This window comes from Talpa occidentalis, unplaced genomic scaffold, assembly GCF_014898055.3.
Source record: "Talpa occidentalis isolate TD23 unplaced genomic scaffold, MPIMG_talOcc4v2.1, whole genome shotgun sequence".
Lineage (NCBI taxonomy): Eukaryota > Metazoa > Chordata > Mammalia > Eulipotyphla > Talpidae > Talpa > Talpa occidentalis.
Genome location: NW_026555331.1, coordinates 133,594,511 through 133,620,672, shown reverse-complemented (window position 1 = coordinate 133,620,672; position 26,162 = coordinate 133,594,511). Strand labels below are relative to the sequence as shown.

At 36.5% G+C, this 26,162-nt stretch overlaps 1 protein-coding gene across 2 annotated transcripts in view; it reads left to right on the top strand.

Annotated features, from left to right (window-relative positions):
- CADPS2 (calcium dependent secretion activator 2) overlaps window positions 1-26,162 on the top strand; it is a 410,328-nt gene that overhangs the window by 184,664 nt on the left and 199,502 nt on the right. For both annotated transcript variants that reach the window (XM_037512374.1, XM_037512392.2), the window contains exon 7: window positions 11,295-11,406. In XM_037512374.1, coding sequence (XP_037368271.1) covers window positions 11,295-11,406 — 112 coding nt within the window. The remainder of the gene's footprint in view (window positions 1-11,294; window positions 11,407-26,162) is intronic.

The following is a 26,162-nucleotide window of genomic DNA, read 5'->3' as shown; positions in this document are numbered from 1 at the left end:
CTTTTGTGATGAGACTTACTGACAGATGGACCTGTTTCCCCCATAATTAGACAGATTGGTGATTACATTAAATTTTCATCATTAGTGTTTTTCTTGGACTTATCTGTGAATGTTTCATGGCTTAGTTTTTCAGAGAAGGTCCCCAACCTAGTCAGTGACCTTTGGTGTTTTCCCTCAGTTGGTGGAATCTTTAGAAGGCAAAAAGCCAGTTTACACCAAGCTGAGCCTGGCTTTGTTGCTTTCACTCCATGGGGCGGCTCTTTCTGTTTATAGAGAGGTCAGACCCTTCACTTAGCTATTGCATGTGTTATTTTGCTTTGTTTTCTCTCCATCATGTAGCTTGTGGTGGCCTGAACAAAAAAATGTACATCCATCTCATAACCACTTTTTTAAAAAGTCCAATCCAACACACATTCTTGTAAATTGATCACAACTGGTCAATATTATGCAAATTAGGATGTATTCCAATTTGGGTAATTCATCTGATCTGGGAATTTATCCATATGGCAGGAATGAGCAAGAATTTTACAGTAGAATATAATCACTTTTTTTGATGGGGACAGATCTACATTTAATATGTAAGTAATTCATATTGCCTATGGCATTGTTTATTCTCAAGGAAACTTTTACAAAGGGCCAACCCATGAGATAGAACACGAAGAAATAGCTCTCCACTTCAGAGGGCTGCTACCAAAAGTAATCCTGTAGTTGACAGAAGCCACCTTTTAGTTACCTACATTGATTCTAGTCAAGATGTCCTCCTTCTATCTGGATATCTTCACTTAGGTAACTTACAGATACTGAAATTCAACATATACAAAATATTAATAGAAATGTTTATCTTTCTTTGCATACCCTGTCAGTATGTGGTACTTCTTTTTTTTTTAAAAAAAGATTTATTTATGCATACAAGAATTGGGGTACAGGCCAGAGGTGGGGGGGAGGAGGTGAGAGGATTCACCAGAGACAGAATGGGGAGCAGAACAGGCAGATCTACTGAAGTACACTGCTGAGGGGAGTAGCGGGCGAGACAGAAGAGGTCTGCTGCACCATATGGGTAGTTCCCTGGTTGGCCGGGATCGAACTCATGCTGCAGAGGCTGCAGATAGCTTCACAGTGCTCTGCTTAACCCCTTGTGCCACCAGGGAGGCCCAATATGTGGTACTTCTGTTTCTGGAGTTGGCTCAGCCGAAACGTGGACATTCATCATTTTTTTCTCTTTCGATCCCCACATCTAAATTCAATTGCTAGTGCCTCAATAATCTGTCCATGCTTTCCAAATCTTTGTTGACAGCATGTTGACTTGGGCTCTTGCTATCATTTATTCAAGAGCCTCTCTTTGGTCTCCCTACCTTTATTCTTGCCTTCAATTCAGTCCAATTTCTAAAATATCTGACTATGTCATTCGCCTCCATAACATTTTTTAGTGAGCCATCTGTTCCTTTGGGATGACCTCTGGCATAAAACACTTCACATCTACCTGACTCTTACTTCCCCCTCCATCTGACCTCTTGCATCTTGCCAGCCGGTGTAGATTTGCTGTAGATTTATCAGTAGATTGCCCCCTATGTCACAGGTTGTTTTGCTTCCCTAACCTCTGTGTCTGCACAGTTTTTAATGCCCATAGCAGGAGGAGGTACCATTTCTGGTGGGAACTACTGTTGGTCTTTAGGTATGTTTTGCCTTCCTTTCATTCTGCATCTACCTGCTTTTTCTTTACTTTTCCTTGAAGTTTCAATTCAGGGTGCTCTCCTCTGACCCCTGGCCCCCTCCTCCTTGTTTATAGCCTGACCTAGGAACTATCATTGTATGTTGTAGTTGTTTCACTTTGTATGCTGCTCCCCAAAACTCAGCTCCCTGAAGGCAGCTTTTATTGAGCATTTCAAGCCCAGTACCTGGTTCAGGGACTGGTCTCTATGTATGAAGCACTTGATTGGAAGCACTTGAATCTATTAAGTAACCGTCAGTGAGAGTAATTTATCGGTAGGGAGGGATACTGATTAACAAAAATCTCATGACACCATAAATATATGCTGACTAGCCTTCTAGTATTTTTGCATGAGAAAGTTAAACACAAGGCTGAATGGTCTTAATAGCGGTTGGGAGCCAGTTTTCTCCCTAATCTCTACCCACTACACAGTTAAATACAATATGCTAAGTACATTGTACAAATCACTTTCTGTGACCAACATCTTCCTTTACAATTTGCAATGAATATGACACTGACGTCCCATCTTACACACCCAGAACTTTTGTGCAGCAGCAAAAGCATTATGTAAATGTCCTGTATTCCTGTATAAGAAACATGGAGTTCTTGGAGAAAATGTTTCTCAAATTGGAGTTGGAATTTTAACATTCATTCAAGCTATTACAATTTTTAAAAGCATGAAGGTATTTTTCAAAAATAACACCTTTGTTCCAAAAGTAGAAAAATTTTATTTAACCAAATTCACAGCTGTCCTTTTTTTATTTATAAAATTTCCACCCACATTGTGTGTTTGTGTCTAATTTTCCACATGTAAATAAGGATTAACAAAACAGTAGCTGAAGATATACATATACAGGTAATTAACAAAAAAGAAGTTGCAGTTCCAAAATAATTAAACAGATAAACCAGACAACTAAAATTCCATCTGTCTTGAAAACATGTACGCTTTTTTTTTTTTTAAAGATTTATTTATTTATTTATACAAGCACTGGGTACAGTCAGAAGCGCAGGAGGGTGAGAGAATTTACCAGAGCCAGAGCAGGGAGCAGAACAGGCAGACTGACGAAGTACACTGCTGAGGGGAGCAGCGGGCGGCAGGAGAGTTTTCTCACCCTGTGGGACCCTCGCCAGTGGCCGGGGATCGAACCGGCACTGCAGAGGCTGCAGGCAGCCTCGCAGCCCAGCACTCAACCACTGCACCACCAGGGGAGGCCCAAACATATATGCTTTTGATGATCAAAAAACCCAGGTAACATTTTGTCTTCTGAAACCATATTCTTTCCTTTGAAGAAAGGTTGAGAAGATGCTAAGTCAGGTCTTGCCACAATTTCTGTGTGCTTCTATTGAAAAGTATGGCGAATATATTTTACTTGATTAAATTGGAATACAGATCCACAGTTATGTGATGCTTCTGAAGTTACAAACATACTGTTATTTGATTGGTTAACTTAGTATGTGGGAACTGAGAGACAGGAAACTGAACATAAACAGTCTTCTCATCTTAAATTAGTATTTGCTTTTACTAAAATACTAAAAAAAAATAGTATTTTTATGTCCAAATAGACTTTGTCTTATTTCTTTTTTTAATAAATATTTGTTTATGCATACAAAAACTGGGGTGTAAGCCAGAGGAGCTGGGAGTGAGAGTGTTCAAGTAAGTTGTTGGATGATATCTGGTAAAACAAGTACTAGTAACTGATGGATCCTCCAGCTTTCAGTGACAGTATGTGTGTTGGTTATTGATAAATAGAACCTACTAGTTTGAAACTATTTTAAATTTCTATAGTATTTTTTATCCTCAAAGGGTAATGAATTATTACTTTGGTAATTTTTCCCATATATATGTACGTATTTTTTTATTTTTTTTAATTAAGGTAATGTTAAAATCCCCCATCAGATCCCTAGTATATATAATGCAACTCCTTTTACTTTAATATCAAAAACAGAAACAAACCAGGATGATGTTCTCATATACACTTCAAATGTGAATTTATGAAAACAGTGTAATATATATTGATACATTTGTGGAGATGACAAATATTAGCTTATGTGCTCTTGCATTTCGACACCACTGTATTTTATATTTAAGCCTTTCTTGGGATTTGTGTGTGTGTGTGTGTGTAACAAACTTTATGCTTTAGAGTTAAATTAAGGTATTCCATATTTTCATTGCTTAGCCTGTCTTCCTATACATACGTTCTTTAAAATCTTAATTTCTATTTTTTTTAGAAAGTTAGACATTTTTGTACTCTTTACCAAGTGAAATTGCAGTGCAAGATGTGATAAATGGTTCTCTTTAAAATTAGATGCTTCAAGCTAATGTCTTTGAACTATCCTGCTATGAGGGAAAGAAAAATGCTGTGAGAGATGATGTCTTCTATCTTTTCTGAAACCTGATCTTTTGCTAACATGCTTGCTAGACTTCCCCAGAAGAAAATGATATAAGTATAATATTTCTCTACTCTGGATATGGAGGTTTAATGACATGAATCCTTCTAAATGAAATACAGACTTTAGAGGATAATTTTGACCTATTATTCTTGAGGCTTTAGCTGTCTTTAGAGCAGCAAAATCGGAGCCATCTCTTTGAAAGGAAAAGGGAACATCCGAGAGACAACAAGGGAGAAAATGAAGGTGAAGCCCACAGGATTTTCTCCTTATTACGAAAGTGATCATTTCCCACTCCAAGCCATCCCCAAATGTTTTCCTGCTTTACAATGTTAAAAATGTGATCCCAGGATGTCGTCTGCCTTTATCATGTTGAGAAAAGATACTTTGTATTGTTTATCCATAGTGAGATACTTTAATATATTTTTGAAAGATGCTCCCAAAAGCTGAGTGATAAAATTTAGTTATGTTAAAGGACATTTTCTAATTTTTCTCTTAAAATTCATATTGTGTCAGCATTTTAGACTATAAATTACTGTAAAAAGGAAAATTAAAGGTCACATACAAAAATCCACAAAAATTCAGGTGCATTCAATTTAGAGCAATTTAGAGCTTTACCTATTCCAGGTTGTTTTATTTATTTTTTTACTTCTCCCTGCTTTTCCTCCCTCTCTACCTATTTTCTCCATCTCGCTCCATTTCTTCTTAACCCAGTATTGCTGTCCCTTTTTTTCCTCCTTCGTCACATTTTGCTATTAATTAATGCCCCCCTCTGTCCCACGCCCATCATTTCTCATATTGTCTGGATTTTAATGTCACTGTTTTATGAAATTGATTGAAACTTTACTGTTCAAAACTATCAGTTTTGTTCCAGTTGTTATCATGTTGCTTACACTGTAATGCTGAAGTCCACGAGCATGGAGCCTGGTAGGAATGGTTCATACTCGGTGTGCACGTGCTGTGTCATAGATGGGGTGCTGCAGTGGGGTGGACATGAATGGTCTTCATTTATGCCTGGACAGTTTTATTAGGCAAATATTAAGTTATGGAAAAATTGCCTACCGAGCATTCATTTGCATATTGGTGATGGTATTTGAGCCCAGAAACAGTCATTAGTGTCCACAGTTTTTAGCCCTGTCCTACTACTACAGGCAAGGACTCGGGTACTGGTTATGAATTTCTTTTCTTCCTCCCTCCCTCCTTCTTATCAGACTTTTAATCCTCACATGTCTTCATATGAAGCTGTTTAGAACAATATTGTAATATTTGGGTCATTCATTTCATTAAGGTTGTTATCTTTGTGTACACCTGTACAGAATAATTGCTTTGCTTTAGCTGAAAGAGGTTAGAACAGTATACTTTGAAGTCTAAATGACACTGTACTTCACTGGATAGATGTTATCCTCATGGCCTAGAACGGAATGACATAGTTTCATCCATTGCCTCAGCTATTATTTATTGCCTTGGGTGCACTACCTCTAGATGGTTCAATTTAGATTGCTCAAATTGAAGTTTCACATGCCCTTAAAATCTGTCAGCAGCAGTAATGATGGTCAGAAGGCAATTTTTATAAACATTGTTGGTCACTCAATTTAAGCTAATTAAATATATGGAAACTTTGTTTTAAAATATACTCAGTGTATTTACCTCTACAAAAAGTTATATCTTTTTTTTTTAATGAAACAATACTGATTTACAATAGTGTATGTGATTTAGAGGTGTAGTGTCACAACTCTTCACATGAATGTTACACATCTACCACCGAAACACCCATAATCCTCCACCAAAGTACATTGAGCTCCTCTCCCTTTAACTCCACCCCTCTCACCCTTGACTTCTTCTGTTTGTGTCAGTTCTGCAGTCAGATTTATAAGATTTGTTTTGGTTTAGTTTTTTTCTGTCCCTTTGCTTTGTTTCTTTATGTTACACATATGGGTAATAAAAAATAAAAATAAATAAAAGTGCTTGGGGGGGAAATGCCAGATTGCTAAAATTGGCTACCAGATATTTTAAATTACACATTTTATAAAAAATATAAATGAGAGTTAAATAGAAAATAAACAGGTGTGACAATATTTGTCTTGTGTATCAGAAACATGGGCCATATATAATATCTCTATAAAGAGTTTTTAAATCGGGCCTCCCCTGGTGGTGCAGCAGTTGAGCACTGGGCTGCAAAGCTGCCTGCAGCCTCTGCAGCGCCGGTTCGATCCCCGGCCACCGGCGAGGGTCCCACATGGGTGCAGACCTCTCCTGCCGCGCCCGCTGCTCCCCTCAGCAGTATATTTTGTCAGTCTGCCTGTTCTGTTCCCCACTCTGGCTCTGGTGAATTCTCTCACCCTCCCGCGCTTCTGACTGTACCCAGTGCTTGTATAAATAAATAAATAAATCTTAAAAAAAAAAAAAAAAGTTTTTAAATCACTAAAGGAACATAAACTGATAGATAAATGCACCAGGGTATTAAAAAGGCAAGTCAAAAACCAAGTGCAGATGACTACTTAAAGAAAGTTCTGAACCACAAATGTAATGTGAAAATGTGAAAATGTGATTTTTACTCTGCTCATTTCTGTGATTTGATTTATAATTTCTAAGTTTATGTGACGGTCTCCTCTACCAGTCTGAACTCATTTAGAACAGGGTATGTCTTTTGGAGTTTGTTGGAATACCCACTGCCTTACTCAGTGCCAGTCACACAGTTGAAGGCTGGATGAATGACGTCATTTTGAAATTACATATGCCTTGCTTAATACTCCTGTGAAAGTCATAGATGAGAAATGTTGGTTGAGCTGTGCTCAGGTTCTTAGCATCTGTATCATGGCATATTATATGTTTAAATTAAGGGATTTGAATAGTTTTGTTGCTTGTGATCTTAAACATACTTTAAAATATAGGTAATTGTTGAGAATCCTCTCACATCTCAGCATAAATCTAGTTTTCTAGAACTATTTAGGTAGTCTTAGGAGGTGTGCAATCTTTAAGAATGCAAAAATCAAAATCAACAAACAGCTATGAACCAGAGACACACTATAGGGGTGTGGGGAAAGGAGGAATTGGGGTCAAAATAAGGGGGGTGCAATTGTATGGAGAATATAAAAATTTAAAAAAAGTAAAAAAAAAAAAGAATGCAGAGCAGGTGTGGGAGGGAGAATATATGTTACATTGTGTAGTAATAAAAATATTATTGTCTATAATCTTCAGTTTGAATATGGTACCAGAGCATAGGGATTTTGATTGCTGACACCAGAATACTAGAATACACGGTACTCAACAGTTTCATCTTAATGTGTAAGTGGTCAACATTCAGATTTAGTTTTGTGCCCTCTCCTTTTTTCTCCCCCACTTGACATCATGCATACTTCAACTTTACCTTTATAACCATTATTATAAGTAGAAGCAAAATATTCCCATCATGCCACATAATTTAGATATTTAGGTTAAGTTTTTTGCTGGTATATGCATAATGCTGTCATGAATAGGTCCCTGCTTTTGGTCTTCTCGGTACTCATAATTATCTTGTTGGGATAAATTCCCAGAAATAGCCTTACTAGGTGAAAAAACATGAATATAAATTTGGGGATATAAATTTCCAGTATACTTTATTTAATGGCACATACATGAATAATCAGTTATTTCAGTTGGTGTATGAGCTACCCCGTGTTTTCATAGCCAGGAAGTCCTGCTGTCCTTCCTGTAAAGGTGCTTTCTAGATATTTTATTCATTTGAAGATTGATATTGAAAGTCTGAATCCTCATAAATAATACATTCATAGAACTAAAACAAGGCAATATATCTTGTGTCAAAGCAAATTGACAGCAAGGGTAATGTATTCTTTTATCACATAATACAGAGAAAATAGTCAGAAGATAATAACTAGTATTAATTCTGAAAGTGTTTAAACATGCCAGTTAACTAGAAAACAAGGAAATATCTTGGTGAATATTGAAGATAGGCCAATTATCTTCCATAGTCCTTTCCCCAGCCCTTTTATTGGGGTGGGTAGCACTTGGATATTTTAATTCATTCATTGTAAAATTCGTAAGTATTTCTCAATGTTAATATCTTTTGACTTTTCACAGCAGAAAATTTCAAGGTGGTGCCAGTTTACATGTGTATGCTAGAATCTTGGGAATTTAATAGGACTATTAAGGATCATCGTATTTATTTATATTTACGTGCTCCTTTGAAATTGCACATTTTGGTTAAAAGTCATAAGAGCTTAGTCTTCTGGCTATTATAGTTAGGATTGGCCCTTATCCTTGTGTCTCACCTTTCTTTTTCCTGAAAGGTGTTATTTAAGTCTTCCTCATTTCATAGGAGCTGACAATTAACATTCCTTGCTCTTGAGTCATAGTTCTCAGATCTTGTTGGTAGATGTGTTCTTTTTGATTTGTCTCACTGTCTTTGTGATATTTATATGCCCTCATTGACATGCTGGTTTGGGCAAAGAGATCCTGGATTCCATTCCAAGTTCCAGATTATTAATGACTTTCTATAAATTTTCTATTTTCTAGCTAACGGTGTATACTTGCAGTATGTTTATTAGGTTCCTTATCTGAGTTCTCTGTTTATCTGTACCTTAGCATCATTTCTAGCATAATGTTCTCTAACTTTCACTAGTCTAATGGTTGAAAAGTAATCATGACCTTGGGATTATAAAAGTTAAACAGTTCATTCTTAAGGGGCATAATTTCTGGTGAACATTTCACTCTACCAAATAGGATGCCAAAAGTTGACCAAAGTATCTATGTCTGTGATATGAATAGTTATGACCTCTATATTATGTAGCTATGTTTAAGGGAGAAAAAAAAACCTAGAAATAGAGCATATGTGTCACATGAATAGGAGAGTATATACACACACAAAATCAGTCACATGTGTATGATACCTCTATGATGCATGTATGTGATATATTCATATATATGAGCTTAGAAATTCTGAAGTCATTTAAGACCAACTACAAGAAACATATGACAGTTTACAATCAAAGGTAAATGTTGAATATATTTCCAATATTAAGGAATTCAGGGCATTATTCGTATAAAATCCAGAATCCCAACCACATTGGTATTGTAGGGTGAAGACACAGGGAAGATGTGACCAGTGTAAAGTCATCTTCGAAGAAGGCTCTTGGAATGTACTGGTGTAGTCTCCATTTTAACCTGAGTGTTGAAAATGTTGATTTCCTTTTCTTATTCTTCAAGCTACATCTCATTTTTAAATACTTTATGTAAGAGAGTCATGATCATATAATGGATAAATGAGATGTACCATAGTGAATAAAGATGATGGAAATATTGTTCAAGATGCTCCTTTTGAAAGATGTGTAGTTTTCTTGAAGCCCACAGATTCAGCCTAGCACCGTTCTTTGCATATACTTTGTTGTTTATCTGAATTTATCTAACAGGGTGGAGGTGACAGGGCATCGCCCTTCTTGAAGAATGATAGGACAATGAGGTTCAGAGAACTCACAGTGCCCCTCAATGATGTTTTGGAGTCAGCATTTTCTCTTAGGAGTCCTGCATATTAGAGTAGCATGGGAATTTAAGTGATGATTTTATAAATACCTACAGAGGATTTTGAAAATTAGAGAAAATACTGATTTAATACACAAAGGAAATTTTATGAAGAGGATTTTGTTTTAAAGATGAGCAAATTCTGTAGATTAGACTGTGTCTGTCTCTCATCTTTGCTTGTGGCTGTCTCTCATCTTTGCTTTCAGTTGTAAGAAAAAGTCTCCAAAGGTTGGTTTTCCAAATTGAACCATGTTCTACCCAAGAAAGCAGAGTATGTCATGGAAATGAACTCCAGTCTGACTTCAGTTGATTTCCTGACCATATTTGAGATTTAAGGGTCTATCCCTTGAATTGAGAGATTTTCTCTATTTCCTTATTTTGGTTTTCTTTCTCTTTTTATTCCTGTTAGCCCAGCTTCATCTCAGATCATCTTAATTGGATGAAATAGCAAGAAAAGATTATTTGCTAACTCCTTTCTAGAAGACTAAAAGAAAAATTAAGCAACTTTTCCATCCTAATTGAATCTGTCTTCCCTCTGGCATCTGACTTTAATTACAAAAGAAGGACTGTGTCTGTATCCTGGTTTATCCAGTCACTGAGGTGGCATCTGTGTTTCTGTGTCCATGAGATGATGTCAGAAGTGATGGGGTGGGAGAAGATGTGATCACGATTATGTGCTCAATTTTCATTGTATTTTCTCATTTTTGTGTGCATCCCAAGCTTTTGGAATACAGGTTATAAAATAAAGTTGAGATTGATCTTGAACATGACAAATAGTGTGTTAAAAACAATATATAAAAGTTGGTATTTTTATTTGGTGATTTCCCCCCAGGAATCTTATTAAGTCTCTCATTTTCTTCTTTCTGTGTATTTTTTCTCAATGGCATTTTCATCATGTGCTGAATCGCGTGTCTGTGATCTGAGTCATGAGAATAAGATTTTTTAATATCAGGTGTGTGCCAGTTAAGTTTGTAAATCAACTAAAATGGATTGGTATGTGATAAAGATGAAATGCTATTAATTAAAAAAAGCCAAGAAACATGTTATTTTGTTATGATGGTTTGAAAAGCCAGATGTCGACTTTACTGCATTACTAGGAGAGTGTACTGGGGAATTAACTGCCAAGCACTCATATTTTTATGATGCATATTTCTTTCCTTTTGAAAGAAGCTTTCAAAAATCATATAAAGTAATAGACTTGAGATAATTACCTCCACCTTTAAAGACATAAATATTTAGTAAAGACTTTCCAAGAAGTCATGGGATAATGTCTTCAGAATACCAAAATGGTTTTCTGAGAAACTTCCTGCTGTGTAAACAAACCCTTAATTTTCCCCAGCCATCCATAAAAATGATGTTGTAATTTGTATTTGAATTACCAAAATAATAGATTTAAATGACTGACTCTATAATGCTTTACCTTAACCTAAATTCTTATTGCACACTGTTGTGTATTCTAGCGTACTAATTTTTGAAATGCTGAATAATTGTCATGTGCTGTAATAATTAAAAGTTATTTTCCTTCTTGACTGTGCTATCTGTCAGAAACAAAAGCAAAGACAATAATGTCACAGAGCCACAAAAGATTCATTATTGCTTAACTGGCCCTCTAAGGAAAGACACAACTACCTGGAAAAAAAATTAATTCCACCTTTTAAAGAAAATCTTTGTTACTTCATTCTAGATGGGGAACTCAAGGAGATTTCACCACTACCCACCCTCGGCCTGTGGTCAAAGTAAAACTCTTCACGGAGAGCACTGGAGTCCTGGCCCTGGAAGATAAAGAACTGGGAAGGGTGAGTATGACCAAGTGTGACATCTGAGCCTGCAGGATTTTAGCTGCATTTGATTCAGAATTAAGGTAGACTAATATGAGAGGTGTGACCTTTCTGTTTATAAAGTGTGTGACATTTATTTATATTGCCCATAGCCCAGTTTCTAACTTTAACTTACGTTAACATCATTGTCAGGACTATGGCAAGTACTGGTATAGACTATGGGTGTGAAGCTAATATATCACACTACCTGACTCAGTCATTCTTCTTGGTGCCTCACTGGCCAGTGTGTGTGAACAGCTTGGGCCAACTTGTCCATCTTTCTGGCAAATGCTTATTGATGAGACATCATGAAGATGTGTCACGTGTCATGCCATAGGATGTGTCGTGAAGAACCGTGTCTCAGGATGGACTGGCTGAAATAATCCCAGTTAGACTGTCCACTGTGAATAGGAAAATTCACTTCCAATGATGAAAAGTGGTTTTTATGTAACACATTTCTGTCCTTGGGTTAAAAGCAGTTTACTTACTGTATCATTATTGAGATAACATGGGTTTGTAGTGCTGTATCAATTTCAGAAGCACAGCCTCACCTCTTGACAAATGTTTATACCAAATCTCCAGCTTTCATGACTGATCCATTTAAAACTGAAAATATAGAAAATCATTCTGTCTATAAAATCTTCCAATGTCTCTTCATTTCTTTGAAATAAAAATTACCTCATCCTAGTGAGCATCTCAGCAGTGGGTCTCAAGGTGAAACCCTAGACCAGTCGTATCAGCAGCCCCTGAAAAATCTATAAGTGAATATTTATAATAGCCTTATTCATGATTGCTGAAAACTGGAAGCAAAGCAGTAAGATAACTTTCAGTAGGGAATTAAATAATTTTTTTTTATTTTATTATTTTTATTTATTTATTTATTTATTTATTTTTTTAATAATAAATTTTATTTTTATATTCCCCATGCAATTGCAACCCCCCCATTCTGACCCCAATCCCTCCCCTCCCGCACCCCACCCCAAAAAGTGTCTCTGGTGCATAGTTTTTTGTTGATTTTGATTTTCACTTTCTTATAGTTATTCATTTTCCTGGTTCCTTATTTAAGTTTTCTAGATTCCTGCTATGAGTGAGACCATCCGGTATTTTTCTTTTTCTTTCTGGCTTATTTTGCTGAGCATGATCCCTTCCAGCGCCATCCATGTTGCTGCAAATTGCATGTGTTTATCTTTTTTGAATGCTGAGTAATGAGAATTAAATAATTTTTAAAAAACAGCCTGGTGTATCCATGCAAAGGGATACTAACCAGCAATAAAAAGAAACAATGTAAATGTGAATGCAAGTGGAAGAAGTCAAACCCAAAAGACTACATATGTATGATTTATTCTAGAAAAGGCATAACTATAGGAATGAAAACTGACAAGTATTTGCTGGGGATTCACGGAGTGGGGGTGGGGAGTGGTTGGCTGTTAAGATGTGTACAGGGGATTTTGAAGGTAGAGGAACCACTTCTTATTGTGTTGGGTGTTGGATGCATGAATGTGCATACTTGCCCAAACCCATAGCACTTAACATCATAAAGCGTCTATTTTAATGTGTGCAAACCCCCACACAGACACACACACACACACACACACAAATACACACACACATACATCCCACCCCCTGGAGTGTTAAGCAGATCCTAGCATTAAACGGAGACTGACTGTGTGGCGGGTGATCTTAATGGTATCACAAATGAATGTCTTCATTGTACTGAAGAGGCAATGAGAAAAGTCATAGACCTAAGCAATCTAAGAGAAAGACAGTCACTTGCAAACACTGCCTTCATCAACTGATGAATATTCACACAACCAGTGATTCCATATGGCTAGCATGTCTCACCTAGCATGATGGTATGAGAAGGGCACACTCCACTTCTGGGATATTCATTCAGAGAACCCCAACATAAATCCAGTCTAATTATGAGATAAATATCACACACAACCAGACTAAGGAACATCGTGCAGGATATGTGGCCAGTACTCTTCAAGACTGGCAAGAGAGTGAAAACCAAAATTTATAGATCAACAGAGACAAAAGAGACATGACAACTAAATACAACATAGCATCCTGGATTGACTCTTTGTTGAAAAAGAGTATGTGGATGAAAAAAGTGGTGTTGTCCAGGGGCCTCCCGGTGGTGCAAGGGGTTAAGCACAGCACTATGAGGCAATTCGCAGCCTCTACAGCACGAGTTCAATCCCCGGCCAGCCATGGAGCAACCCACATGGCGCGGCAGACTTCTCCTGTCTCACCCACTGCTCCCCTCAGCGGTGTATTTCAGTCAATCTGCCTGTTCTGCTCCCCACTCTGTCTCTGGTGAATCCTCTCACCGCCCCCCCCCCACACACCTCTGTCCTATACCCAGCTCTTGTATGCATAAATAAATAAATCTTAAAAAAAAAAAAAAAAACAAAAACCTGGTGGTGTCCAGAGTCTGGGGTTTAGTTGATAATGTGTCATGTCATGTCATGGTTTGCACTAATAGTAGGGGAAACTGATAGACATACAGTAACTTTTTGTATGACCTTTGCAACTTGCCTGTAAAACCTAAAACTATTCTAAAATGTACAGTTTAGTTTTAAATAGATTTATAACAGAGGCTTTTTCAAAATGCTTCAGGATGTATTTTCTGAGAAACAACCATTCTTCTTACATCACTTCAATTTCATTTCATACCTAGGAAATTTAATATTGATTCAACATTCTGTTTCCTAATTATCTCAACATGTCTATAAAAGCTGGGTTATCTGCATTATTTAAGAGGCCACCCAGGATCACATATTGTGTTTGATTATCATGACTTTTTAGTCTCCTTAATTTTATACTATAAAATGTCACCCCCAATCCCCTCCTTTTTCTTGGGATGGAGGGTGGGTAGGCTTTCATGAAAATGACATTTTTTACAAGTTCACTCATTTTGGTGGATTCAGAGTTTAGAGTATTCAATATTACACCACAGAATTCCCTCAGACTCATTTTTTAGGGTGTTTTTTGTTTTGGTTTTCTTAGTCTTTTTCTTTTTTAAAGATTTGTTTATGCATGCAAGAGCTGGGATACAGGTCAGAGATGTGGGGGGTGAGAGGATTCACCAGAGACAGAGTAGGGAACAGAACAGGCAGATCTACCAAAGTACACTGCTGAGGGGAGCAGAGAGGGAGTCGGGAGAGGTCTGCTGCACCATGTGGATTTCTCCCTGGCAGGCTGGTGGGTTGAACTTATGCTGCAGAGGCTGCGGATTGCTTCACAGTGCAGTGCTTAACCCCTTGTACCACCAGGGAGGCCCTTCTTCCTGTCTTCACAATTGGATCCAGGTAGACATTATTGAGGAAACATGAAGTGATGTTTTGAGCCTCCCATTGCATCATACAGGGGTCATCTCATGGAAGGTTTCCCTGATATTTGTTGATAGTAGTAAAGCATGATCCCATCAGTCTCTGTGTTCTGATTCCTGATATTTTAGCATATTCAGCTTGTTCTCTTACTACCCCAGGTCCGTAATGAGCACTGGTTCCTTTTAGTGGTAATGGAGATTAGAAACCAACATTCTATGTATCATCACTTCTAGTTAAGAAAAACATAACTGGGCCTCCCTGGTGGCATAGAAGTTATGTCTTAACGCTATCACCGATGACCTGAGTTCAATCCCCAGCCAGGGAGCTAACCCAGTGGTGTAGTTCCACTCAGTGGTGCTCTTGCTGCTCCCCTCAGTGGTGTAGTTCAGTTAATCTGCCTGTTCTGCTCTTACTCTGTCTCTAGTGAATCCTCTCCCCACTCCCTCTGCCCCTCTGGTCTATACCCCAGTTCTTCTATGCACAAATTAAAAAAAAATTAAAAGCATGAGTTTACTGGTTCCCCAATAAATTTACTCATTTGTGTCTTAAAACACATGCAAAATTGTTCAGAAATAGCAGTATCACACCCAACAACAAACTTACAAAGTAAGGTCAGTATTTCAGTTCTTTTTCCCTTAAACTATATTCCCAAAAGGGTCTGATGACTGTGTTGAAAGGTAGCTCAGTGCAATAGGAGAACTTATTTATAAATACTAGTAATGAAAATCACTGAGGAAACGACACATTCAGTCATCATGGGAATTTTCCAACACATTTATCAGATAATAGTTTTCACCTAAGCAACTCACTGAAGAGTTTATTTGCTAAGTTTTGCCATTGACTGAGTGTGATGTGCTGGTATTTCCTCTCTGGATCTCAGATCCCTTGTCTGTAAATTGAGTAAAGTGAAATAAAAACCCTGTGGTCATTTCTAGTTCTAATTCTCTATCATTTTGTTGGTTAACTGGTTACCCCTCAAACATAATCCCATTTAATCATCTTTGAATATTGTAGTACCATTCTACGTTTAACAAGGAAAATGAGATTCCAACAGTTTAAAACCACTTCGTAAATTCCAGGGTCAAGATTTGAATTCAGATTTTCTGAACCCCATAGTTCATACTCTTAAACAATCACTAGCTACTACATCTGATAAGAGGAAACTTGAAAGTATTTCATAAATCTTGTTGTGGGGCAATTTAATTTCATGGCTTAAAGCAGGAAGTGAATATTATTCAAGCTGAAGTCATTTCACACATAATCAATTTTTTTTTGATCATTTTATACAATGATTCGATCATTTCTGGCTGGCCTTTTATTTGTGTCAAAGCTTCTCAACTCTGTATGTTTAAGAACAATCTTAAACCAATAAATTTACTCATTTATGTCTTAAAATATATGCAAAATTGTTTCAGAAATAGCAGTATCACAGCCAACAACAAACTTACAAAGTAAAGTCAGTATTTATTTTCAATTCTTTTTACCCTTAGACTTAACTTTTTACCCTTATCTTAAACCAGGAGTATTTGAAACAATTCCTGAGGAATGCTAATGTCCACATAGGACTGAGAAGCACTATTATAAACATTACCTCTGATACTAATGTCCAGCCAGAGTGAGAACTAGTAACTCATGAGGATAAGATCAAACTTAAATAGGCATAAGGCAGTTGAAGGTTATGTTCATGGCAGGTACTTCGCTTGCAGATTTTGTTTGTGGATGGCAGATGCAAATCCCTATTTATGGAAATGGAGGTGGCATATGGAGATTTTTCATCTGAATTGGTGGCCAAACTTCCACAAGATGCAAAAGGAATATCTGGAGGAAGAACAGGGAATTTTCTCAGGAAGCTATTATGGGTATGTCCCAGCAGGAAAATAGCTGACTGGTCAAGCACCTAGGGGTGTATACAGTTCACCAAAATTCAAGGTGATCTCTTCCTGACACACTAAAGGCAAGGCTGTCCAGAACATAGCCATTTAAAAGACTAAACAGGGCCTCCCCAGGGGCGCAGTGGTTGAGCACTGGGTTGCAAAGCTGCCCGCAGCCTCTGCAGTGCCGGTTCGATCCCCAGCCGCTGGGTGAGGGTCCCACATGACACGCAGACCTCTTCTGCCACCCGCTGCTCCCCTCAACAGTGTACTTCCTCAAGTCGGCCTGCTCTGCTCTCTGCTCTGACTCTGGTGGATTCTCTCACCCTCCCGTGCTTCTGACTGTACCCAGTGCTTGTATAAAATAAATAAATAAATCTTTAAAAATAAATAAATAAAAGACTGAACAACCTCACATGGTATCTATTTGTGTGCAATGCCATTTCCACTGAAAATTTCTTGATGAATGTTTGTACTCCTGGGGAACTAATTTGCTATGTGAGGTTCTTGAGTACAGAATAAATTTGGGGCATCTACCCACATAATTTTTTACTTTTAGAAATGTAGCTCTAAAGGCATTATTTCTGACAGTTGTTAGAAAAATACGGTATTGTCTGTTCAAATACTCTGAGTTCATGGCCTTATTTATGACATCGCTGCTCTATTGCAGGAGGCTCTTTTGTCTCCCTGAGGACTGAGGAACATACAATCAGAGAATCTGTTTTCCCTTAGCATGCGGTGGAGCCGGATCATATTTTGATTAAATAGGAATCATAACTTCATTAAATAATATTTCAAGACAGTAAGAGGCTTAAAATTTACTCATCTCATATATACATATATATTCAAGGGTACTCTTAAAATTAAGGTCTTCATTTTGTGTATTTTACGTCCTTTTTTTTCTACTTTTTTGAATTTCTGTACTGATATTCAACAGTTCTTAATATGGAGTTATTAATATCAAAAATTCAAAGTGACAGCCATTGTGCTTGTTTTAGAAATGTAAAGGCTATATGGAAACAGTGGGTGGTGGTGAATTTCAGATGTATTTTAAATGTTAAGATAAATTAGCCTTGCTGGATTGATCGTTCCATTAAAATGAAGTATTATCTTTCAGGCAGCTTGTTACCTCTTAACATAGCAAGCAAAAATTTGTTTGTATATGTGCCTTTTTCAACAATTTGTTTCTTCTCTTTGCTCTATGAAACATCATGAGAGACTCATCTGAGAACATACTAGAATATGTATGATTTTTATCTTCTCAACGTTGAGAAGAGAGAAACTATTCAGGTCCATTGCTTTGCCATATGAACTTTGGAATCAGTTTGTGGATTTCTACAACAGCTCATCCAGTGTGATTTTGATTGATTGCATTGAATCTGTGGATCAGCTTGGGGAGAATAGGTATCCAAAAAATATTAAGTTTCCTCACCCATAAACTCCATACACCCTGTTTTTTATTTAGATCTCATTTCATCACATAGCAGAGTCCTAGTTTTCAGTGTACAAGTCTTGTACTTCTGTCAGATTTGTCACTGAGGATTTCATATTTTTGATGCTATTCTAAATGTTATCATTTTATTTTAATGATTTAGTTAGAGCTACTACATTGAAATAACCTAACTTTTTCATGTTGATCTTCTATTCTGCAACCTTACTAAACTCACTAATCCTAATAATATTTTTGTAGATTGGTTTTTGAGAAACAATATTTTTGTCTCTAATTAAAAAGTTTGATTTTTCCTTTCTAGTCTAACGGCATTTATTTCTTCTTGTGGTCTTATTGTAATGACTAGAACCTGATTTTTTTTTAAAGATTTATTTATGCATACAAGAGCTGGGGTGCAGGCCAGAGATGCGGGGCATGAGAGGATTCACCAAAGACAGAGTGGGGAACAAAACAGGCAGACTGACTGAAATATAAGACAGGGCAAGACAGGAGGGGTCTGCTGTGCCATGTGGTTTAGACCCTGGGCTAGGAATCGAACTCACGCCACAGTGGTTAGTGATAGCTTGATAGCACTTGATACCACAGGGATGCTCTAGAACCTGATTGTTGAACAGAAACGGTGAAAGTGAACATCCTTGTCTTATAAATGATCTGAATGCATTCAGTCTTTCAACACTGAGTAAAATGTTCTCTGTTGATTTTAGTAGACTCTCATCAGGCTGATAGTCCCTTCTGTTTAATTTTATTCATTTTGGCTCTGATCTTTATTAATTCTTTTATTTATTTTGGACTTAATGCATAATGCTTTTTCTATTAAAGAAAGAACTGAAGCCTTTGATTTGAGAAACATCTGTTCTTTCTAATAGGAATTTACTGCTCTCTTCCCTAAATATTGCTTTAGTGGCATCCAGTAAATTTTTATTTTTTTTTTTTACTTTCATCCTATTAAAAAAGCACTGCTTTATTTTGATTCCTTTGACCTGTGGGTTATTAAAAATGTATCATTCAATTTACATATATTTGAGTGTGTTCCAGAGTTCTGTTATTGATTTGCAATTTGTATAATGTGCTTAGAGAATATAGTTTATATGACTTTGATCCTTCTAGAATTTATTGAGATTTAGTTATAGCCCAGAAAATGATGGTCCATCTGGTGAATGTTCCATGTGCACTTGAAAGGGCTGCATGTTATTCTGTTGTTCAGTAGTGCTTCATAAATGTCAAATAGTTCAAGTTATTGTTAAAATCTTCCGTATCCTTGTTGATTTTTGTCTTTTTTAAATCTATTTTTTTAAAAGATTTATTTATTTATTTATACAAGCACTGGGTACAGTCAGAAGCGTGGGAGGGTGAGAGAATTCACCAGAGCAGGGAACAGAACAGGCAGACTGATGAAATACACTGCTGAGGGGAGCAGTGGGCACAGCAGGAGATGTCTGCGCACTATGTGGGAGCCTCGCCCGCGGCCGGGGATCGAACCGGTGCTGCAAAAGTTGCTGGCAGTTTTGCAGCCAGGCACTCAACTGCTGCACCACCAGGAGAGGCCCTTTTAAATCTATTCTTGAGAATTTGGTATGAGATCTATGATTATAGCTTTGGGTTGCTCTATCATTTTTTGCTTCATGAATCATGAAGATCTGCTATTAATTAGGTGCATAAATACTTAGCATCACTGTTTACTCAGCATTAAGTGACTACCTTGTCAGTATGAATGATCCTTCCTTACCCCTTGTAATATACTTTGCTTTAAATGAATTTTATCTGAGGCATCCCAGACTTCTTTTAATGAATGTTAGCGTATATCATTATATCATTTTCCAACTTTTGTTTTCCTTACATATAAAATATGTTTATTGAAGCAGTAAATAATTGGATCCTTAGTTTTTATTGGTTTGGGTTTTTTGATAGTTGAGATTTTTTATATTTTTTTAATTTTTTATTTCATATTTTTATATTTTATTGAGTTAACATTGCTTTATAACTGCATGTGATTTAGAGGTATAGGATCATACCTCTTCTGATGCTCATCACCACACAATACCCTCTACTGAGGGACCCACAGTCCTCTACCATAATCCATAGTGCCCCCTCCATGTTTTGCTCTCTGTCCTCCTGCCCACTTTGGTAGCCTTAATTCCACAGAATTCTAGGATTCATAATTGGCTTGGTTTTAATTCAGTCTTTGTTTCTTTATATTCCACACATTTTTTTTAAGAAAATAAAAAAATCAATTTAATCAATCAATAAATAGTGGCTATTTCTGGGTGATGGAATTGTAGACTTTTTTTGCTTGATTAAAAAATATTTTTGAAGTTTTATACAATGATTACATATAATCTTTTTCCTCAAATGACAGGTTTTATTATATATTTTTTAATTTTATATATTTTTGATACCATTTTTCATTTTTGCACAATGTATGCATTTCATCTTGGTTATAGTCCCCATACAATTCCCACTTCCCCTTGTTTTGATCCTACTACCTCCCCCCACCCCGTAGTGTATCTCCGGTTTATAGCTGCTTGTTGATTTTGATTTTTACTTTATTATAATTAGTCTTTTTCCTGGTCCTAAACGATGAGATATATTTCTCCTTCTGACTTATTTTGCTTAACATTACCCTTTCCGTTTTATACATTTTGTCACAAATGGCAAGAGTTCCTTTTTTTAATCACTGAGTGGTATTCCATTGTGTATATATGCCACATCTTCTTAATCCATTCATCTGTCCTGAGACTCTTGGGTTGTTTCCATAACTCAGCTAGTATAAATAGTGCTGCACAGGCCTCCCTGGTGGTGCAGGGGGTTAAGTCTCAGCATTATGAAGCTATCCACAGCCACTGTAGCACAAGTTCCATCATTGGCCAGGGAGCTACCCACATGGCGCAGCAGACCTCTCCTGTCTTGCCGCAGCTCCCTCAGCAGTGTATATCAGTAGGTCTGCCTGTTCTGTTCCCCACTCTGTCTCTGGTGAATCCTCTCACCCCTCGCACCTCTCGCCTATACCCCAGTTCTTGTATGCATAAATAAATCTTTTAAAAAAATAGTGCTGCAGTGTACATAGGAGTGTGCATAGTCCTTTGAAATAGTGTTTTTGCATGCTTTGGCTTTTATTTAATTTGACAATTTCTTTTATTTGGAGTATTTTTTCTGTAGATTAATGTTTATTGAAATCACTATATTTAAAATTGATGTTTAGCCATTTGTTTTCCTTTGCCTCTCTGTCCTTTAATCCCTTTTTCTTCTTTTAGACTAATTGACATTTTTAGCATTTTTTTCTTCATTGGCTTATTATCGATAACTATTGTTATTTTAGGTGTTGCTTTAACTCATCAACCTAGCTACAAGTGATGTTATGACACTTCATATACAGAGAAACAATCTTTACAAAATTATATCTCCATTTTCTTTTTAAGACAAGGTCTATGGCATATCATTTCAGCAATAATATCTAACAGTTTCTGACCCATAATAAATATTTGAAGGATGAGTGAGCAAATGAATAAGTTCTGTGATGTTGCCTGATTCACTTTCATTTCTCTTGTGCATTATGGTAGTCAGCCTCCAGGTGAACTCTCTAGCCAAATGGTAGACTGGAGCAATTGCAGAGTAATATGTGGTTTGGATCCTAGGGTAAGATCCTAGGGTAAGAGGAGGTAGCATATTCAGCCCGTCTCATAATTCACAGAAACAGTAGGTTAAAACCTCCAACTAATCTAATCTCTTCTTTTGCTAATACCTTCTTTTAGTTACTGCATTAAGAGGTAGCCAGTGCTACTTTAAGAATATCTGACACTACTCTCTTTAGGACTGGTATGGAAAATTAAGTGCTTTCATTCTCTCTAGTTTTTTGTTTATTTGTTTTTAATCTATTGCGTGAACAAAATTAAGGTCTTTAGGTTATTCAGATTAGTTGCTGTTGAGTATGACTGACTGAGTGACTTGTTTGGAACTTGCTTCTAGAAGACTTTGATTCTGGCATTGGTTCTATCATAATAGCTATAAAGGCATGAACAAGTCAATTAACCTCTCTCCCTCTGCCTTGACCTTTATTTGCCACTCACCACCTTTCCATCTTATCACATATTTTTCTGAATCCATTGAATTTTTAGAGCATGTGAAAATATATCACCAAGATTTCCCAACATGATACTCTCCTGTCTGTGTTCTTTTTCCATTATATAAATGATTTCTAATTATTTTGCATGCATATAGAATGAAAAATTGGCAAAGTTTTCATGCATCTTACCATTTTGGCAAAATGATAGCTTGTAATTATTAGACTTTGTGTACATATCTTATTCCAGTAAAGAAGAATTCACTTCGGGGTCTAAGTTGATTTTAATATAAATGCTATCACTTCTTTGTAAACTAGTCAATACCATAGCATTTTGCTGTATTTTCCGAATTCTTCGGTATTTAAGGATGCAACTCAAGTAATCCAAGTGTAGACATTGTTTCACTCTTTTCCATTGTTCATCATATGTTATAGATTCACAAAATAAAATTGACTTTGCTTTAAGAATTCTTAATAGGGGCCTCCCTGGTGGCTCAGCGGGTTGGCACAGAGCTACAAAGCTGTCCGCAGCCTCTGCAGTGCAGCCGGCCAGGGAGAAATCCACATGGCCCAGCAGACCTCTCCTGTCGCGCCCGCTGCTCCCCCAGCAGTGTATTTCAGTTGTCTGTTGGTTCTACTCCCTGCTCTGTCTCTGGTGAATCCTCTCACCCTCTCACACCTGTGGCCTGTACCACAGCTCCTATATAAAAATAAATCTTAAAAAAAAAAAGAATTCTTAATAGTACATCATAATCAAAGAGTGAAAACAAAGCTCATTATTTGTACAATATTTGTGAAATAATTATAGGAATAATGTGTTGGATTGAGAAAGGAATGTTAAATTAAAAGTACCTGCTATATGGAAGTAATTTTCCTTAGGTACTCATTTAACTTAAGTATCAAATTATTTACATAATAAGAGTAATGCCTGTCTTTTAAAGGTAATGTGAGAATTAATTTAAATTTCACAAAGCTCTTTGAGACATACCTTTGAAGGGTTCTGTATAAATGCCAAGCATTATTATAATCAGACTAGTAAAAAGAAACATGATAAAGTATAAAGTAGTGCCCTCCAATAGAAACCGAGTTGGCAAGGAAATATAAAGGTTACTGCTATTCATAATTGATGACTGAGGGGAATAATTCAAGAAGAATAATGATGCTTTCCTGTCTAGATAAGTCTTAAAAAACACAGATGTAACTGTGATGGAATATATTATTCCATACAAGGAGAGCTATAAAATTGACACCTTACAAACTACAAGTGATATACAAAGATGAATAAAGGCCAGTATTTTTAATCAAGTCATGAACAAATATAGTGACAAACAAGCTTGACTACATCTTTCCAAATCTTCAAGATAGACTTTGAAATAGAAAAAAAAAATTTCTTTATTTGCATATATGGAAGTTGAACTTTATTAGAACTATATACATGATGGTCCTCATTCTAGTAGCTCATTGTTCACATTGTTAGTTCATTCCTTTAAAATTTTTGATTTATAATGAAACTTAAAACTTTGTCCTACTTTAATTAACTAACACAAAGTGAAAGCAGTATCTTTTTTTTTTCCCCCAAAATAATTCATGCAGTCAGAATGTTTCTGGAATGTCAGGGAATTAAACACACAACTTTGTTATTGTCATCAGACAAAACTAATGTAAAAGTTTTGTAAAAATATCTTGTATCTTGTAAAAAGTATCCTTGTATCACATACTTAGCAGAATAAATTTTAAAAGTAATTTTAATTGGTATTTTTAAATGGTCTTTATGGTCAAATCTTAGCTTTATTATTAGTGTTTTGTAACAAATAGCCAAAAACTGAGTGGTTTAAATCAACACAAATTTATGGAGATCAGTGTTCAAAATGAATATCAGGAGGCTAAAATTAAGGTGTTGGCAGAGTTGTGTAAAGAATCTAAAAATGTGATTTTTATTTTTTTTTATTTATTTTTTTTTTTTTAAATATTAAATTTTATTTTTATATTCCCCCATACAATTGCAAACGCCCCATTCTGACCCCAATCCTTCCCCTCCCGCCCCCACCCCCCCAAAAAGTGTCTCTGGTTCATAGTTTTTTTGTTGATTTTGATTTTCACTTTCTTATATTCATTTTCCTGGTCCCTTATTTAAGTTTTCTAGATTCCTGCTATGAGTGAGACCATCCGGTATTTTTCTTTTTCTTTTTGGCTTATTTCGCTGAGCATGATCCCTTCCAGCGCCATCCATGTTGCTGCAAATTGCATGTGTTTATCTTTTTTGAATGCTGAGTAATATTCCATGGTATATATGTACCACATCTTCTTGATCCAGTCATCTATTTTTGGGCATTTGGGTTGTTTCCAAAGCTTAGCTATTGTAAACAGTGCTGCTATAAACATAGGAGTGCAGGTGCTCTTTGGAATTGATGTTTCTGTGTCCTTTGGGTAAATACCTAGGAGTGGAATTGCTGGATCATATGGAAGCTCTATGTTTAGTAGGTCCAGAAATCTCCACACAGCTCTCCATAGTGGTTGGACCAGTTTGCACTCCCACCAACAGTGCACAAGAGTTCCTTTTTCTCCACATCCTCGCCAACATTTGTTGTTGCTAGTTTTTTTAATATGTGCCATTCTCACTGGTGTGAGATGGTATCTCATGGTAGTTTTGATTTGCATTTCCCTGATTACAAGTGATGTTGAACATTTTTTCATATGTCTGTTGGCCATTTGCATTTCCTCTTCAGAGAAGTTTCTTTTTAGCTCTTCTGCCCATTTTTTGACTGGATTATTTTCTTTGTTGTTGCTGAGTCTCATCAGCTCTTTGCAGATTTTTGTGATCAGTCCTTTATCATTAGTGTTGGGTGCAAAAATGTTCTCCCAGTTGGTGGGGTTTCTCTTTGTTTTTGTTATTGTCTCTTTGCTGTGCAGAAGCTCTTTAATTTGATGTAGTCCCAGCTGTTTATCTTTCTCTTCACTATCACTGCTTTGGGTGATGTGTCTGTAAAGATGTCTTTGATGTGCAAATCCCGTAGTGTTTCGCCTATATTTCCTTCTATGTATTTTATGGTTTCAGGTCTTATGTCTAGTTCTTTAATCCATTTTGAGTTGATTTTTGTGTATGGTGTGAGGTAGTGGTCAAGCTTCATTCTTTTGCATGTAGCGACCCAGTTTTCCCAGCACCATTTATTGAACAAACTTTCTTTGCTCCAATGCATAGTCTTTGCTCCTTTGTCAAAGATTAGTTGACCATAAATCTGTGGGTTTATTTCTGGATTTTCTATTCGATTCCATTGGTCTGTATGTCTGTTCTTGTTCCAATACCATGCAGTTTTGATGATTATGGCTTTGTAGTATAGTTTGAAGTCTGGGAGTGTGATGCCTCCATTTCCTTCTTTTTTTTTCAGGAGAGCTTTGGCTATTCGGGGTTTTTGTGATTCCATATGAATTTCATCAATAATTGTTCTATTTCTTTGAAGAATGCCATTGAGATTTTGATTGGAATAGCATTGAATCTGTATATTGCTTTTGGTAGGATGGCCATTTTAATAATGTTTATTCTTCCAATCCATGAGCAGGGGATGTCTTTCCATTTCTTTGTGTCTTCTTCTATTTCTTTTAACAGTGTTTTATAGTTTTCTTTGTATAGGTCCTTTACCTCTTTTGTTAGATTTATTCCCAAATATTTGATTTTTTTTGTTTCGATAATAAAAGGGTGGTTTTTTTGATTTCTTCTTCTTCAGATTTATTGTTTGTGTATAGGAAGGCTACTGACTTTTGCGTGTTGATTTTGTATCCTGCCACTTTACTGAATTGATTGATGAGTTGAATTAGTTTTTCTGTGGAGATTTTGGGGTTCTCTATGTATATTATCATATCATCCGCAAATAGTGATAGTTTGACTTCTTCTTTTCCTATTTGGATTCCTTGGATGTCTTTCTCTTGTCTTATTGCTCTGGCTAGGACTTCCAGTATTATATTGAAAAGCAGTGGTGAGAGTGGACATCCTTGTCTTGTTCCAGATCTTAATGGAATTGCTTTCA